We start from the raw sequence: 19,898 nt of genomic DNA on the forward strand, positions 1-19,898 counted from the left end.
TACTATGTAGATCTGAGTTTTCATTTGTTATCATTTTCATTCTGCCTGAAAGACTTTCCAGAGGGTCTCTTATTGCAGATACTGGTGTAGTACAGTTGTGTTCAGCTGTTGCTCATTTGAAAATGCCTATTTGGCTTTCATTTTATAAGGACATTTTAGTTAAATACAGATTATAGGTTGGTATTTTTTTTTCCTTGTTAGAACTTTGAAAATGCTTCACTGTCTTCTGGCCTGAAATTAGTGTAGTTCATCTTACCTTTGTTGACTTGCATGTAATACATCTTTTACTCCCTTTAGCTTAATTTAATTTTGATAAGGTTTTTTTGTGATGGGTTGTGGGCACATACATATGAGTGTATACTTACTTATCATGGAGTTTGTTGAGTTTCTTTAATTTGTGGATTTGCAGTTTCATCAAACTTGAAACATTCCCAGCCACTGTTTCTTTAAATGTTCCCTCTCCTCTTTGTGAGATTAATTAAATGTATGTTAGATTTAGATATTTTCCCTCATGTCACTAATTTTTGTTAAATATATTTTTTCTGACTTTTTTCACCCAGTGCTTCAGACTGGATGATTTCTGTCCACTGATTCTTTTGTCTATAGTGCCTTCATTGATAAGTCCAATTAATATAATTTTAATTTCAGATAATATGTTTTTCAGATCTAGAAGTTCTATTTGGTTCCTCCCAAAATTTCATTCTCATTATGTTCACTTTTCTTTAATTCTTTGAAAAATTGGTAAAAGTTACTTTAAACTCTTGCCTATTATCTCTATCATTTATGATTATATTGACTATTTTTTTCCTGGTTATGGGTCATATAGCTTTCTGCTTTTTCATACCTAGTGAGTTCTGAGTGTTGGACATTATGAACATTATGCTGTATGTCTAAATTTCAGTCTTCTTTAAAAGAGTGTTTCTTTTTTCGACAGGTAGTTAAAATACCTATGGATTTTTTCTGAGGCCTGTCAGGAGGATATGTCCAGGTAAAAAGCCTATGTGATCATAGAGTTTACCTCATTTGTTTCCCTTTATTCAAGACCATCTCTAATACTACCTGTTCGGCACAGTTTAAAAACAACTGTTTCATATATTTTATTCAGAATTATAGTTGTGTGTGGCAGGATGGTACTTCTTCATAGCCAGACAAAGTCTCCTGCTTTGCTTTTCTAGCCTTGCCACAATTGCTCAGTTATTGGATAAACTAGGGCAAGGTTACAAATTTAATCTTGATATCAGCATACTAAGAATCTTATAAATGTGTGCAAGTACTCATAAAAAATAAAGTGCATGAACATTTCAGGAAGTTTAGTATGAAATCCATACTCATTTGTAGGAAAAACCAAAGTAAACACCATACTAGAGAGAAGAGAAACACCATTTCTAGCTAATTATGCCATTTGTTTATAAGAACTTAATATCCACATGTATTATAATTTTAAATTTGTTTTTTATAATCCAATCTATAATGATACATAAGATACATTGTACTTTCAAATAACTTTCATATTTTTCAAAAAATAATGTTCATAAAGCATATTTTTCTATGTATGAGACATGGAAAAAGAAGAATAGCAGTAGAGAGAAAACTGGAGCAAAAAGCTAAAAATGCTAAAACCTCTCGTTAGTATCTGTAATGAATCTGTGCTGATTCATCCAAACATACCCTTGGCTAGTTTTATATATTTCTTTAGTGGATAACAATGCAAAAATGGGACAGAATTATTGCTAGATATTAAAATATTAATAATGTATTTAGAGCTTCATACTTGCAAACTGCTTAGATGCTGATCTTCTAGGAGTTTCTGCGTTTCCTCCAGTTTAAGCTGGAATGCATCTTTGTTAGTAGTCAAGTTTGCCTTGCTGTTTTCCATTTCTTGACCACAATTGATTTTGGATATGAGATATTTCTGATGCTTATGATCATTTTTTGACAGTGATGAAGGCAAGTCATTATCTATAGCTCTGTGAACCACACATAAAAAATGTTTAGTATACTTAAATAAAGTTAACATACAAATGACATATTCATGTAATATGTGTTTGTGTGTGTCCAGATAATCATATATAAGGATATTGGAGAAATATATAGATATATTAGAATGGGAATTTAAAGGAATCAATAGTAGAATAAAAATGGATATGGGATTATAGTGTTAATAAAGCATTCCATCTTCATGTAGGAATGCCCAATTTTTCATGGCTTTGTTTATTAAATCCTATTACTCTACTGTTTGGGATAGATATTGAAGTAATTACTATAGACATACAGAGTCAGTCCTCAGTTCTTTAAGAGATCCCTATCTGGATAATAATATGCTGCACTACCCTTAGTTCTGAGCTGATATCATAGATGGTGGTATCCCTATAACCCTAATAAAGTTGGTTGAAGATTCAAGCAGTTAGAAAATATGAAGAATTCTTGTCAGGGTAGACTGGAATTTCCATCTAACTTTAATACGTTTGGAAGCTTGGATTCCATCTAACTTTACTAGGTTTGGAATATATTAACATATTGTTCTCAGTTGTACCACAAATATAAGCATGGTTTTCATGGCACAGAGGGGGCACCTTTAATGCAGAGTCTACTTTTAGTGTGTTAAAGTGCCACCTCCAAATTATCAGTGGATGATATCATCCTCTTTCAGAATTTTGCATCTTCTGGAAACTTACAGCATGTTACACTTAAGTATATGAACAAAGTGAAGATAAAAAAAAACAAAGGAAGATATTTTGGGGGTGGGTGAGAGATGAAAGTATATCAAAGGCTGACTGCTATTGCATTAGGGCTGGCAGTATGAATCCCAAGGGTATTTATCCCTAATTCACTTGAATTATCCTCAATTCAATGAGGATTAAAATACTTTGAAAAGTGACTTGCGGCCATATGTGACACATATCTATCTCCAATACCCATATATATCTTTATTTGGACAGATTGGAATAGTCAAAGTCAATGATTACTAGATTCCTGACTATCCTTTTGCAACCACAGAGAGATCAAGGAGAGCAAAAAGGTATCTAAGTTCCTGAACACTGAGACTATGTTTCTCTAATCCTTTTAGGTTTCTTACTCTTACATATTCCTTCCCTTTCAGTCACACTTCCCAAATGAAGCATTGCTAGATCTACAAAAATATCTAATAAACTAAATTTATTTACCTTTTAAGTTGTCGTCTCTCAACTTTTTCTTCTCTATTTCTTTCTTCTCTACTCCACTTGCTTCTCTTCTCTTCTCTACTTTCTTCCCCCAGTGAGGAGGATTGAAGGAATGTATAGGAATAAAAGGAGATGGGGAGGCAGAAAGACAGGAAGAGTGAAGCATGGGGGGAAAGGAAGAAGAAATCATAAAAGAAGAAACAGAAGGAATAGGAGAGGGGAAATCTAGATTTGCTGAAGGCAAATATGGAGAGGGAGATGAATGCAAAGGAGAGGAAAAAAGAGGGACAGATAAAAGAGGTAAGAGTGGAGAGGTAGTAGGGGAAGGTGAAGGAGAGGAGGAAAGAACAGATGAAGAGGAAGAAAGCTGTAGAGAGGATGAAGAAGAGGATATGGAATTAGAAGGTGAAGACAAAGAGGAGGATGGAGAATTACGGGGAGGCAGATTGGACGGAACTGGCACAGGTGCATGACCTACAAAGGCCTGGGGAAGATCTGACAATGCTGCGGTGTGTGGGACAGATTGCTGGACTGATGGAAAAGGATCTAACTGAGTAGGATGTTCAGGCAACGGAGTGACAGCAGAAAGAGCGGGGACTAGTTGATGAGGGGGATGACTGGCTAAACAGGAAGGCTTCAAAACAGGAAAACCTTCCGAAGGGGTTGGAGGAACAGTCAGTCGAGCTGGAAGGGAACGATGGACAAGGGCAGGCATTAGAGTAGTTGGGGTTGAATGCTGTGCTGGAAGAGAATGTTTGGGTCTGAAAGTTTTGTAAAACAACTTGCTCTGTGAGTCTGAATCAGGAATGACTGGTGAACCTCGGGGTGGGTGGAATAAATGGTCAGGTGGGCCAGAAGGAATTGGGGTTGGTAGATGAGGGAACCTGCTAGGAAAGCTGGAAGTAACTGAGGCTGGTGGCCGAGGAAGATATTCGATTGGGTAGGATGGTAACAGGGCTGGTAAGTTCTTTGGAAGAGCAGAGGGGACAGATGGATGGATAGGCTGGCGGGTGGGAGAAACAGTTGGATAGCTAGGAAGAATTTGGGAATGGTGGGATAGCAATGGGGCTCTGAAAGGAGATAGCTTATTAGGTAAGTGGGGATCAAGTGTGGAGGTAGCTGGACAGGCAGGAATGGATCTGCACAGGTGGAAAAGCATTTGAACAGGAAGTAGAGAGACAGCCTTATTAAGATGGTTTTTTGCTTTATTGGGCTCCCTCTATGTTTTCAATTCATACTATGCTTTGTTCTGAGGGTCCATGCATTATGTCCTTCTGATCAACCAGTGTCCACTCATGAGCTGAGAAATGTACATAGGTTACTTATTCAGGTTCCCCTTTTCTCATTCCTTGCCCTTTAACAGTACTTTCACCTCTCAGAAGTCTGATAGTCATACAGATAATGAATATGAGCTAGAAAATCTGGTTGAAAGTGATGATACAAAGGGCAAATAGAGGTCAAACAGATCAATGCTCAGCTTTGGTCAGATTTCTCAGGGTAGGTAGCCTGTGGTTCAGAATCAACTGTCTCGCCACAAATACATGGATACTGGAGATAGATATCTAACAACATTATTTTAAAGTACAAAAATATGGGGAAAATGTAGTTTCTTTTGCTCTATGTGTACATCTACCAAAAGGGTCAAGTATATTATCTTTGTGATAAGGATTTGGTTGTGATGGAAGGCTTTTATTTTTATTAGTCATTTCTTATATCTCATTATTTCTTGAATTAGTTTTTATTTTCATATGGACATAAGTCTCATTTTTCCTGAGGCTTAAGCACTGAATGCCTTCCATTTTTAATACAAATCTTTTCTCCTTTAGATTATCACATTACAGCATCTTAAATTACTTTTATCTACCACTAATATTTTTTACATTAGAACAATCATTTGTGAGTACAGATATATCTCCCCTTCTTTGGAAGGCCCCTGTTTATTGGTATTACTTTATTCTTTAACACATTTTAGGTTTATATTGTACAGAAAATGTATTTTTAATGTGATAACCACATCTAAGTATTTATAGCCTAATTATATTTTTAATCATAGTACATATAAATATTTCTATGAACTTAACACCTGATCTTTAATATTCCAAGCTTTCACATTTGTAGTACAGCATTTTTATAGTTTATAAAGGATTTTCACATACATTATTTTAATACTGTCAGTTATCTGTGGAGAGCAGCTTAACTTTATAATAAGTAAACAAGGGTGTTCTCTCTATAAATTGTATACATTTGTTATATTCCAAATACATAAAATTTATGTATGTGTATATAGAGATATAGACATCATGAAGTCATAGTAATAATAGTATATTACAACAATAACTGAAAACTATGTATTCTAGTTTAGAATGGAAATAATTTCTTGTAAAAGAAAATTGGTACAATGGTCCTACCACAGATTTGGTAGAACAATAACTACATGTTTGTTTGCTACAGTGAAATCAAAGTTGTCTGATGTGTTATCTCTTCTAAGACTTTAAGAAAGTGTACACTGTTGAACAAAAATGTCTATCCTTTTATTCATTGTGCAAAAGAGTTTTTTTGATTGAAAATAGTTGATATTATCAGGATAATAATACACAGAAAAATAGATCTAATAGAGCAGAAAACCTGTATATAAAAATGCACATTACTTCTATACTAAATTACTTGAAATTTTTTACTCCTCTAAATTTCCCTGGACCCTAAATCCCCTCTAATTGTCTGTCATCTTCCTTTTTGAGACAAAATTTCCAGTGAGTACTCTAAAATTACACTGTGTTCACTGCTGCAGCTTCCATTTGTTCCTTAATCTACTGCTGTCTAGCTTCTGTCTCTTGCTTTTGCTAGTGATTAACTAATTGACCTAATTGCAAAAAGAGACACTTCTTGACCACTATCTTTCTTGACTGTAATTCCCTTGGATTTCTTATTATCATATGTTCCTGGATATTTTACAACTTCTCTGGTTGTTCCTGCTCAGGCTCTTTCTTGAGCTCTTCTTTCTTTGCTTGGATATGCTAGAATTTTTAAGAGTTATGCAATCCTCTGCTTGTCTATCCATATTCTCTGTGTAATCTTATTCATATCGTCTGTGTGATCTTATCTGTATCTGTATGTAAGTGAAGGCTTAATCCATCCTCTGTGGACCAATTCAACTCTGGGTTAACTCTCTATCTCAATTCCCTGGATTATTAGTAGAACTAGGACTGTTTTTCAGGCACACAGATGTAAAAAATGACCCTTCATGGATAAACTGTCTGTACTGACAGGACTGTGAATAAGTCATAGGAAGGAGTTATAGGAAGGACTGATAGGAAGCTATAGTTTTGGGTTTCCCCAAATGTGGTAATTCTTATAACTGAACATATCACTTGCATGGAAGCTATTCATATAGTCATTACAAGAAATGTTGGCTCTTGTTTAGAACAGAGGATTTCTAACCCAGGGTGGTTGTCTGTGCATCGTGATGTCACTTTTGGGAAGAGCGGCATAGCAAAGATGAGCCCTTTAACTATTTCATGGCATGCCATGAGGATTCTGCCTACTGAAGAATGTTGCGTGTTGGCATGCAGTGTTTTATGTCTTCTAATTGAGGTCAAACCTGGTCTACTGCAGTCATGAGTTTGAGTGTTCAGCTGAACCAAGACCACCACTGGTGGCTACTAAAGTGTTAGTCACTCAGTTGTGTCTGACTCTTTGTGACCCCATGCACTATAGCCCACCAGGCCCATCTGTCCATGGAATTCTCCAGGCAAGAATACTGGAGTGGGCTGCTGTTCCCTTCTCCAGGGGACTTTCCCAACCCATGGATCGAACCTGGGTCTCCTGCATTGCAGGTGGATTCTTTACCGTCTGAGCCACCGGGGACTGAACTATGGCTTTAACTTATCCATTCACTGACAACTATCATACCTATATTCATGGCCCAGACATCTCACCAATGAGAAACTGACTCCAGAATAGCTCATAAGTGTCTCAGACTCCCAGTTTATCATCATCCTTCCAGTTACTCTCTCCCTTAAACCTCTTTGTCCTGAACAGTCATTTTGATAAATCGTTTCACTATCCATTAACTAACCAAATACATTCTCCACAGTCATTCTTGATTCCTCCCATTCACCTTTCGGTTCTTAAAAAGTTACCAAATCATGTTGATTCTACCTACTAAGTAGGTCTTCATAAGTCATTGTTTTCATTAACTAAACTACCATTTTGTCTGATTTTTCGACCTTTAGTCTTACTATATTCTTCCTCATCCTGACAATATTCCTAAAATATAAATGTTACATGCTTGCTTAAAATCTCTCAGTAACTGCTTTTAGGACAAATTCCTTAACAAAGCTCTTCATGACTTAATTCATGGCTTCCTTTCTAAACAATCTGTGTACAATTTCTCAGTGTACACACTAGTCAAAATAAATTACCTACAGACTTATAGTTACCAGAAGGGAAGAGATAGATTGGGAGTTTGGGATTGACATGTACACACTGCTGTATTTAAAATAGATAACCAACAAAAATCTATGGTATAGCACAGGGAACACTGCTCAATACTCTGTAATACCTAAACGGGGAAAGAATTTGAAAAATAGATACATGTATATATACGTAACTGAATCACTTTGCAATATACCTGAAACTAACACAACACTGTTAATCAACTATGCTCCAATAGTCAATGTATGGCAAAACCAATACAGAATTGTAAAGTAAAATAAAAAATAAATAAATTAAAAAAAATAATAAAAATAAAAAAATAAAAAAAATTAAAATTAAAATGAACAAAATGAACCACCTCTTTCAGTTCTCTTAATAAAGCATGTCCTCTTATACCTTTTTTCCTTTTCCTATTTGTTCCATCTTTCCAGAGTTCCCTCTCAATGTCTCTGATAAATATCTTCCTTATTTATTAAGCTTCAGGTCATGTTTATATCCTCTGAGTTTTCATAATGCCAGTGATGTTTCTCTGTTTAAAGTATTTGTTGAATACTTCCAACATGTACAGCACTGAACTGAGCATCATAGGGAATATCTGCATGAGTGAGATTAAGCTACTGTTCTCTACAATATTACACTTTGGTGGGGCAGGCCTAACTACACATAAAAATTGAGCAATAACATATACGATCATGACTTTAAAATTTATTTCTATAGCCTTGAGCTCTTGTTTCATCTTAGGTTCGTTCAACTGTTTTTACACATTTCTACTTGGATATTTACTCTCTAAATTCAGAAAGCTCAAATGAAGTTTAATAATATCTTGTTAAACCTATACACTTTTATTACATTCTTTATCATTTTTAAAGTCAGGAAATTCCCTCAATGATCAAGATTCAAAATTTCACCCTCTTTTGATTTTTATACTTTTTCATTTTCTTTATCCCACCATACACCAAAGCTATAATATAGTCTTTCCATGAAATATTTTTCTTCGGTCTTTCTTTTGTATTTCACTACCACTCTTTTAACATAAGTCCTTTTAAACTCATTGCTTGAATATCTCTTGATTTTCCTGCACTATCCTCTCCATACTCCAATTATTTTTATATCAAGAGATACTTTATTCTATATGAAACATCACATTATTCTTATTCTTTAATTTATTCTTTGATGATTTACATTTTTATGTTAAATTCATGTATACAGCACCTGATTCAGTATTTTTGAAGGTTATACTCAATTATAGGTTACTGTAAGATAATGGGCATAATTTTCAATACTATACAGTATATTCTTGTTGCTATCTATTTTATTTTGTTATTATTTTTTGATTACACAGCATGCAGGTTCTTAGTTCCCTCACCAGGGATGGAACCTGCACCCCCTGCAGTTTAAGGGAGTCATAACCCTGCTTATTTAACATATGCAGAGTACATCATGAGAAACGCTGGACTGGAAGAAACACAAGCTGGAATCAAGATTGCCGGGAGAAATATCAATAACCTCAGATATGCAAATGACACCACTCTTATGGCAGAAAGTGAAGAGGAACTAAAAAGCCTCCTGATGAAAGTGAAAGTGGAGAGTGAAAAAGTTGGCTTAAAGCTCAACATTCAGAAAACGAAGATCATGGCATGTGGTCCCATCGCTTCATGGGAAATAGATGGGGAAACAGTGGAAACAGTGGGTGACTTTATTTTTCTGGGCTCCAAAATCACTGCAGATGGTGATTGCAGCCATGAAATTAAAAGACGCTTACTCCTTGGAAGAAAAGTTATGACCAACCTAGATAGCATATTCAAAAGCAGAGACATTACTTTGCTAAGGTCCATCTAGTCAAGGCTATGGTTTTTCCTGTGGTCATGTATGGATGTGAAAGTTGGACTGTGAAGAAGGCTGAGTGCTGAAGAATTGATGCTTTTGAATTGTGGTGTTGGAGAAGACTCTTGATAGTCTCTTGGACTGCAAGGAGATCCAACCAGTCCATTCTGAAGGAGATCAACCCTGGGATTTCTTTGGAAGGAATGATGCTAAAGCTGAAACTCCAGTACTTTGGCCACCTCATGCAAAGAGTTGACTCATTGGAAAAGACTCTGATGCTGGGAGGGATTGGGGGCAGGAGGAGAAGGGGACGACAGAGGATGAGATGGCTGGATGGCATCACTGACTTGATGGACGTGAGTCTGAGTGAACTCTGGGAGTTGGTGATGGACAGGGAGGCCTGGCGTGCTGTGATTCATGGGGTCGCAAAGAGTTGGACACGACTGAGCGACTGAACTGAACTGAACCACTGGAATACCAGGGAAGTTCCATTTATCTATTTTATATATAGTAGTTTGTATCTGTTAATATCATATCTCTAATTTGTCCTTCCCCCTCTCTCTGGCAACCACAAGTTTCTTTCTATATATAGTATGTCTGTTTTGCATGTACATTTATATGTATTTTTAGATTCCACATATAAGTGATATCATACAATACCTGCTTTTGTTTGACTTATTTCACTAAGCACTGTATTCTCTAGGTCCATCCATGTTGCTGCAAATGGTAGAATTTTATTCTTCTTTATGGCTGAGTAATATTCCCCCATATACATAACACATCTTAATCCAATCATCTGGAAAACTGGGATGCAATTTCTAAACATTAAACTGAGCTGTTTATGTATTTTGACTATTAGCCCCTTTTCAGTTATATCATTTACAAATATTTTATCCAATTTTAAAAAAGTTATCTTTTTGTTGATGGTTTCCTTTGTTGTGCAAAAGCTTTTGCATTTAATTAGATAATATTGGTTTAATTTTGCTCTTATTTCCATTGATTTAAGAGACAGATCCCCCCCCCCCAAAAATTGCTATGATTTATGTCAAAGCATGTTATGCTTATGTTTTCTTCTAGGAGTAGCAGTTTCTGGCATTACATTTATATCTTTAATCCATTTGAGTTTTTACTTTTGTACACTGTGTTAGAGAATGTTCTAACTTCATTCTGTTACATGTAGCTGTCCAGTTTTCCTTGCACTACTTGTCTTTTCTCTATTGTGTATTCTTGTCACCTTTGTCATAGGTTAATTGACTGTAAGTGTGTGGGTTTATTACTGGGTTCTCTATACAGTATCATTAGTCAATGTGTCTGTTGTGCCAACAACACTACTGTTTTGATTACTGTGGCTTTGTAGTAAAGTCAGAAGTCTGAGAGGGTTATATTTCCAGCTTTGTTCTTTATTCTCAGGATTTTTTTGTAATTTCTGGATGTTTTGTGATTCCATATAAACTCTAGTATTATTTGTTTTAGATCTGTGAAAAAATGTCATAGGTATCTTGATAGAGATTGCATTAAATCTGTAGATTGCTTTGGGTAGTATGTCCATTTTAATGATATTACTCCCTCCAATTCAATAGCATGGAATATCTTTACATGTCTTTGAATCATCTTCAATTTCCTTCATCAGGTTTTACAGTTTTCAGAGTACAGGTCTTTCACTTTCTTGGCTAAGTTTACTCTTAGGTATTTTATTTTTTGATGTGATTTTAAACAGGATTGTTTACTTTCTATTTCTGATATTTCATTATTAGTGTATAAAAAAACAACAGATTTCTGCATATTATTCTTATATCCCACAACCTTGCTAAATTCATTAGTTTCTAATATTAATAGTTCTTGGGTGGAGATGATAGGAGTTCTCTATATAGATAGTGTTATGTCATCTGCAGAGCGAGTTTTACCTCTTCATCTTCTAATTTGGATTCCTTTTATTACTGTTTCTGTGGTTAAGAATTCCAACACTATGTTAAATAGAAGCAGTGAAAGTGGACATTCTTGTCTTGTCCTTGATTTTAAAGGAAAAATTAAAAATTTTTCACAATTGAATATGATGTGGGCTATTGGATTTGTCATAAATGGCCTTCATTATGCTGAGATATGTTCCTTCTATACACACTTTGATGAGGGTTTTTTTTTTATCATAAATAGACACTGAATTTTGTCAATTTTGTTATCGATTGAGACAATCACATAATTTTTATCTTTTCTTTTGTTAACATGGTGTATCAAATCGATTGATTTATGTATCTCAAACCATCCTTGTGACCTTGGAATAAATTCAACTTGATCATGATGTTTGATTCTTTTTATGTATTGTTGGATTTGGTTTGCTAATATTTTGTTGAAGATTTCTGTATCTGTATTCATCAAAAATATTGGCCTATAATTTTTTCTTTTTTGTAGTGTCTGCCTCGTTTTGGTTATCAGGGTAAGGATTGTCTTGTAGGATGAATTTGAGAGTGTTCTAATAAACTCTTCAAGTTTATGGAATAGTTTGATTAGGACAGGTTTTAATTCTTCTTTATACATTTAGTAGAATTGCCTCACGAAGCTGTCATATTCTGGAATTTTGTTTGCTGGGCATTTTTATTTTTTTTAAATTCAACTTCACTTCTAGTGAATGGTCTTCTGGTCAAATTGTCTATTTCTTCTTGACTGTCTTGGCAGCTGTATGTTTCAAGAAATTTGTCCACTTCTTGTAGGCTGTCCAATCTGTTGGCATATAAACTGTTCATAGTACTCTCTTATGATTTTCTTTGTATCTCTGTGGTACTGGTTGTTATTTATCCTCTTTATTTTCTTATTTTATTTGGATCCTCTCTCTTTTCTTCTTGGTGAGCCTGTTTATTTTTCAAAAAACTAGCTCTTGGTTTCATTAAATTTTTCCTACTGTTTTTTTCTCTCCTAGGAAATGACTTTTTAAAAAATTGAAGCATAGTTGATTTACAATATTGTATTAGATGTACAGTAAAGTGAAAAAGTTGGCTTGAAGTTCAACATTCAGAAAATGAAGATCATGGCATCCGGTCCCATCACTTCATGGGAAATAGATGGGGAAACAGTGGAAACAGTGTCAGACTTTACTTTTTTGGGCTCCAAAATCACTGCAGATGGTGATTGCAGCCATGAAATTAAAAGACGCTTACTCCTTGGAGAAAAGTTATGACCAATCTAGACAGCATATTGAAAAACAGAGACATTACTTTGCCAACAAAGGTCCGTCTAGTCAAGGCTATGGTTTTTCCTGTGGTCATGTATGGATGTGAGAGTTGGACTGCGAAGAAAGCTGAACACCAAAGAATTGACGTTTTGAACTGTGGTGCTGGAGAAGACTCTTGAGAGTCCCTTGGACTGCAAGGAGATCCAACCAGTCCATTCTGAAGGAGATCAGCCCTGGGATTTCTTTGGAGGGAATGATGCTGCAGCTGAAACTCCAGTACTTTGGCCATCTCATGCGAAGAGTTGACTCACTGGAAAAGACTTTGATGCTGCGAGGGGTTGGGGGCAGGAGGAGAAGGGGATAACAGAGGATGAGATGGCTGGATGGCATCACTGACTCGATGGACGTGAGTCTGAGTGAACTCCGGGAGTTGGTGATGGACAGGGAGGCCTGGGGTGCTGCGATTCATGGGGTCGCAAAGAGTCGGACATGACTGAGCGACTGAACTGAACTGAACTGAACTGAAAGTGATTGTTATATATATATATATTTTCAGATTATATGTATTATAGATTATTACAGATATTAACTATAGTTCCTTATGCTATGCAATAAATCATTTTTGCTTGTTTATTTTATATATAAGTGGTTTGCATTTGTTAATCCCATATTCCTAATTTATCCCTCCTTTCCCCTTTGATAACCATAAGTTTGTTTAACCATAATCAATGCCTGTGAGTTGGTTTCTGTTTTGTATATATCAACAGATTCATTCCTATTATTTTTCAGATTCCACATGTATGTGATATCATTATTTCCTTCCTTCTGCTAACTTTGGGTTTTGTTTGTTCTTTTTCTAATTCTTTTAGGTGATAGGTTAGGTTGTTTAGAGATTTTTCTTATTTCTTGAGGAAGGACTGTATTGCTAGGAACTTCCCTCTTAGAACTGATTTTGCTGTATCACATAAAGTTTTGCTTCCCATTTCATTTGTTTTGAGGTATTTTTTGATTTACTGTTTGATTTACTCTTCACCCCCCACCCTTTTCTTTCAGTAGCATGTTGTGTAGTCTCCACATATTTATTCTTTTCTGTTTTTCTTTCTGTAGTTGATTTCTAGTTTCATACCCTTGAGGTTGGAAAAAAAAAAAAGCTTGATATAATTTCTATCCTCTTAAATTTGTTGAGTCTTGTTTTGAGACCTAGTATGTGATATATGTTAGTTATTCAGTCATGTCTGACTCTTTGTGACCAGATGGTAGTCATTCCCTTAACTGGGAGATCTTCCTTACCCAGGGATCAAACCCAGATCTCCTGCATTGCAGGTAGATTCTGGACAGTCTAAGCCATTAGAGAAGCCCCTTAGACTGCAAAGAGACCAAACCAGTCAATCCTAAAGGAAATCAACCTGGAATATTCATTGGAAGGACTGATGCTGAAGCTCCAATACTTTGACCACCTGATGCAAAGAGCCAACTCATTGGAAAAGACCCTGATGCTGGGAAAGGAGAAGGCAATAGAAGAAGAGGGTGGCAGAGGATGAGATGGTTAGATAGTATCACTGACTCAATAGACATGAATTTGAGCAAACTCCAGGAGATAGTGGAGAAGGCAATGGCACCCCACTCCAGTACTCTTGCCTGGAAAATCCCATGGATGGAGGAGCCTGGTGGGCTGTAGTCCATGGGGTTGCTAAGAGTAGGACACGACTGAGCCACTTCACTTTCACTTTTCACTTTCATGCACTGGAGAAGGAAATGGCAACCCATTCCAGTGTTCTTGCCTAGAGAATCCCAGGGACGGGGGAGCCTAGTGGGCTGCCATCTATGGGGTCGCATAGAGTCGGACACGAATGAAGCGACTTAGCAGCAGCAGCAGCAGCAGCAGGAGATAGCAAAGGACAGGAAAGCCTGGCATGCTGCAGTTCATGGGGTGGCAAATAATTTTTTTTTTTACTTTACCACAACTGCCTTATTGATATTCTTTCTGGATGATCTGTTCATTGATATCAGTGGAGTGTTAAAGTCTGCTGTAATTATTGCCCTATCGTCAATTTCTCCTTTTATGTTTGTTAGTGTTTATACAGTTAGGTGCTACTGTATTGGGTATGTATATGTTAAACAGTTTATATCCTCTTCTTGTACTGATCTCTTTTTATCATTATATGGTACCCTTTTTGTCTTTCATTAAGCCTTTGTTTTGTTGTCATCTCTATTTGCATAAAATATCCTTTTCTGTCTCCTCACTTTCAGTTTGTATTTTTTGCCTTAAATGACTCTCTTGCAGGCAGCATATTGAAGGGTCTTTTAAAAAATCCAATTAGCTAGCTGTGTCTTTTGATTGAAGCATTAATCCATTGATATATAAAGTAATTTATTAATAGGTATATACTTATTACCAATTTATTAATTGTTTTCCAGTTGGTCTCTCTCTTTTCCTGGTTTGATGATTTTTTTTTTGTAGTATGTTTGAGTTCCATGCTTTTTGCTGGTTGTGTATCTATTTGTGGTTACCATGGTGTTCATATATGTTAAACCTTAATTATGTGTACTTGCTTTAAAGTCATAGTCATTTAAGTTCAAACACATTCTAAGAGATCTACATTTTTTACTACTCTCCCCCACATTTTGTGTTTCTGATGTAATTTTTTACATCTTCATGTTTATCCCATAACTATTTATTGTAGTTAGAGTTGCTTTACAACTTTTGTCTTTTAATCTATGTGCTAGCTTATTTAAGTGATCTTCAATCCCCACTATATATGGCTTTCCTATTGGAGTTTTCCCTTTCCTATAGATTCTTCTTTTTCATTTTGAGAAGACCCTTCAGCATTTCTTTTACGGTAGGTTTATGCTGAATTCTTTTAGTTTTTGCTTGTCTGAGGAGTTCTTTATCTCATCTTCTATTCTAAATGATAATCTCACTGGGTAGACTATCTTAGGTTGCAGGTTTCTCTGCCCTTTTATTTTACTTAACTTTCTGTGTTTCTGACTTTAGGTGAAACAGTTACCTATTACAGTCTTGAAGGGGTGTTCTTATGTGGGTGTGTCCCTATGCAGACTGTGTGCGCCCAGTGTATTTGGAGGGAGGGCTGGATTAGATATGGATGCAAGTCATGTCTTTCCTCATGGTATACTGGCCTCTACCACATTGGAAAGGGGGTATGGCTGGTAATGGAGGAGTTAGAGCCTGTGCAGGGTGTGGGACAGTACTTCTATGCTCAGTGGCCATCACTGTCCTGTCAGGGGTGAGATCTGCTCCTAAGTTGTAGGAGCAAAAGCCCTCATATTTGGGCTCAAGCTGGTTCTGCTTCCTTTAAGTATGTATTTTTTCTTATCCCTGCACTAGGCTTGAACATGGCATGGTGGTTGTGGGAATTCAAGTCTGGGCTATTTCTTGGGTGCTATTTGAGTAAGCACCAGCAATGGACACTACTCTATCTAGATGACATCCCTGGCCCCCAGGACACCTTTGGATCTTTACATTGATTCTTTCCCAGGTCCTGAATGCCTGAGATCCAGGGCCAAGCTGTGGCTTGGAGTGAGCAGGGTAACATTCACTTGGCTTAGACTTGGGGGTGTGGCATGCAGCAGCTACTAGGGTATACCTCTCTCTGCCCTGTCTGGTGGCAAGCTAACACTTGCACTCTCCTCATGAGTGGAGTCTAGGCTTCTCTAGCCTTCTCAGTGGTTCTCCAAGCAGCCAAAGGGGCTTGTCTCCTATATGCAGGACTCCAGGATAGGGATGCCCAGGCTATGGTTGGACTCACTCACTTCTCAGGGTGAGTGTCTGCCTGCATGATCTCGCTTTTCCTTTCAGTCCTCTCCCACAGGCACAGACCCGTTACCTGATGCTTCTCTTCCTATCCTGCCTGATTACATGTGTATCTTTCTTACAAACTTGGTTATATAAGGGTCCTTCTGCAAGTTTCCAGTTAGCTTTCCATGGATTGTTCCACATGTGGATGTATTTTTGCATTGTTTGTTATGGGAGGTAAGCTCAGGTCCTCTTCAGCTCCCATTTTTTATACTCTACTTCTTACACTTCTGATTGATCAACATTCTTAAATGTTTATGTCTCTTCTATGCCATAAAGGGGATTTTCATTCTCTCATCTTTTCCTTCTAATCTCTCAAAATAATTTTATTCTTTATTAGATCTGTCTTTTCCTTTTTTTTTTTAGAAGTCTTTATTGAATTTGTTACAGTACTCCTTCTGTTTTGCTTTTTTTGGCCATGTTAAGTAAGTTAAGTCGCTCAGTCATGTCCGACTCTTTGTGACCCTGTGGACCATAGCCCACCAGGCTCCTCCGTCCATGGGATTCTCCAGGCAAGAACACTGGAGTGGGTTGCCATTTCCTTCTCCAGGGGATCTTCCTGACCCAGGGATCGAACCCAGGTCTCCTATATTAGAGGCAGACGCTTTAACCTCTGAGCCACCAGGGAAGCCCCCAACCAGGGATCAAACCTGCACCCTTTGGAAGGCAAAGTCTTAACCACTGGATGACCAGGGAGGGCCCTCCTTTTCTCACTATACAAAACAGTACTATTTTAGTTTAGGTAGTAATGATCTGTCACTTGGATTAGTCCATTAAGTTTTTCTAGTCTCCTTGTTTCCAGTTTCTTTCCATTCTTTTCATTCTCCAACATTCATACCAATTATCTTCCCATATAAAGAGGACTATGTCGATCTGTTTAAAAACCACCACTGGCTCTCTACTAGTTATAGGATGAAATAAAAACTTCCTAGCTAGAAATACAAGCATTCACATCTGACCTCGACCTACATTTCTAGATAATCTCTCATCCTACCAGCAACATATACTACAGTCTTGTTACTCTGAACAAATTCTATGTCCTCAGGTATCTTTGCCTTTTACAACACTGTAGGCCTGAACATGCCAGAAATCAACCTGTGCTCTTTAGTAGACAATATGTACTCATCCTTTAAGTCTCCTCTCCAACTTTAAATTTTGTACTTTATCACTTGTGTGTGTATGCTTAGTCACTCAGTTGTATCCAACTCTTTGTGACCCCATGGATTGTAGCTTGCAAAGCTCCTCTGTCCATGGGATCCTCCAGGAAAGAATATTAGAGTGGGTTGCCATTCCATTCTCCTGGGGATCTTTCTGACCCAACAATCAAACTTGGGCCTCCTGCATTGAAGGTGGAGTCTTTACTGACTGAGGCACCAGGAAAGCCCTTTATCACTTTGCTAATATTTCTGTAACTGCCCACATTACACAGTATTGTTCAAGTCTTACAGTGTAATTACCATTACACAGTATTATAATGTTAACTGCAAACACTTATTGGGCAGAGGACCATATTTCATTCATATTATAACTCTTGCTAATCAATGTACAGCACATAATAGGACTTAAGACTTCACATTTTTACTGCATTTCTGTTACTCATTAGTTTAACATCCATATTTAACAGGATAATATTTCTTCCATCATAAGGGAAAAAGCCATATTTTGGCCCTACATCCCCTTTGGCTACTCTTCTACCACTCTTTTCCTTTCACAGCCAAGCTACACTTGGTATTTTTTCTTTCTCACTCTGTAGTTTCCTTCCAACGCAGCAATCTCTTTTCTGTCTCCATCCCTCCAATGAAATTTCTTTGACAAAAACTGCCAGAGTGACTTCTCTGTTTTGAAATATATGGGACATAGTCCCTCTAAGCTGGATATTTTCTCTTTGCCACTCCAGGTTCATTTTCCACACTTATCTCTGCTAGGCAGAGACTGAATGATACCCTGCCTTTTGATTTATGGCTGTTTTGACCAATGAAAGGTACTAGCAAGATATGGGAATGTGACAGAACAAAGTGGTTTTTGATAACCACTCCTCAGGCTTCCTCTCTGCTTGGCTTGGTTTAGCAGTGGCAATGCTCTGCCTAGTAGCCCTCTCATACAGTTACAGCTCTTTTCAGCTTAGGTTTGTTGTGATAATACTAAGTTTGCTGTCAGTTTTGGGGTTGCTTCATCATCCTTTGTTGGCATCACAGTCTCTTTACTAACCTCTTTTCAGTTACCCCTTTTAAACGCTACATGTTTTCTGTCAGTATCTCAACTGGTAAAACTTTTTATATTAATGATTACCTAGAAGCCATTTGATTTCCATAAGGTTTCATTCCCCGTGAAAGTCTATACTTGCTTAGCTCCATCTTCTCCCTATATATAGTCTCTACCAACTATTCTGTTCCTATCTGCAGGCTTCTCTTTTTTCACTTCCTTATATATTGCTCTTCTGTAGTGCTCTATCCTAGTTCTGCTGTCACAGTACATAATCTCCACTGCTGACTTCATCCATTGTCTTGGCTTCTAATATCTTAAGTCTAGATCTTTCTCTTAAGCTCCAGACCTATGTATTTTCAGTTACAGATACTGAAATAGTCTGTTTTGTCCTCTTTCAATCAGTTATCCACACCTTGTTCACAATAGATTAGAATCATATGTTAAACAGGAAAGAAAAGGGAAAGGGAAGTCACTCAGTCTTGTCCGACTCTTTGCAACCCCATGGACTGTAGCCTACCAGGCTCCTCTGTCCATGGGATTTTCCAGGCAAGAGTACTGGAGTGGGTTGCCATTGCCTTCTCCAGGGAATCTTCCTGACCCAGGGACTGAACCTGGGTCTCCTGCATTGTAGGCAGATGCTTTACCGTCTGAGCCACCAGGGAAGTCTAAACAGGAAAAATTGATCTTATTACCTATCTGCTTAAATCCTTCACTGACTCCTCTTAAAACTCTCAGGATAAAGCTTATATTCCCTAGCATACAGGTATATTTACTTTTCCAGTCTCATATCTAGTGAAGCTATTGCTATTTTGCATTCTGTTATTCAGCCATACTCTTATTCCTGGAACATATCATTCCTTCTACTACTCTTGGCCTTTCCACACTCTCATCCCTCCATCTGGAATATCATCTACCCACTTGTTTCATGATTAACTCCTATTTCTTCAAAGCTTTGCTGAAGATTCTTCTATTCCATGAGGTCTTTCTTGAACTATAATAAAGACTTGAGAGAATAAATTTAATTGTTCTTATATCTGATTAAGGGAACAGTTTGCCACAGGTATTCTAAAAATGGAAATACTTTAGTACATACATTATAAACAGTTAAAATTCTAACATATTTTACACATGAATTATGTATATATATCTTTATATATGTAAACATTAAATATTATTATTATTACCCATTTGGTACTGTTCTATAATTTTTAAAGCATTATTTTGCTTTTTCCTAGATTATACTCTTGGGATTATATTTTTGAATATCATATTTCTTCATATCCCTTTCACAATGGCT

At 36.8% G+C, this 19,898-nt stretch overlaps 1 protein-coding gene across 3 annotated transcripts in view; it reads right to left on the reverse strand.

Annotated features, from left to right (window-relative positions):
- CEP126 (centrosomal protein 126) overlaps positions 1-19,898 on the reverse strand; it is a 122,478-nt gene that overhangs the window by 49,105 nt on the left and 53,475 nt on the right. For all 3 annotated transcript variants that reach the window (XM_040257867.1, XM_040257868.1, XM_040257866.1), the window contains exon 5: positions 1,772-1,967. In XM_040257867.1, coding sequence (XP_040113801.1) covers positions 1,772-1,967 — 196 coding nt within the window. The remainder of the gene's footprint in view (positions 1-1,771; positions 1,968-19,898) is intronic.

The sequence above is a fragment of the Oryx dammah genome, unplaced genomic scaffold, assembly GCF_014754425.2.
Source record: "Oryx dammah isolate SB20612 unplaced genomic scaffold, SCBI_Odam_1.1 HiC_scaffold_17, whole genome shotgun sequence".
Classification (NCBI taxonomy): domain Eukaryota; kingdom Metazoa; phylum Chordata; class Mammalia; order Artiodactyla; family Bovidae; genus Oryx; species Oryx dammah.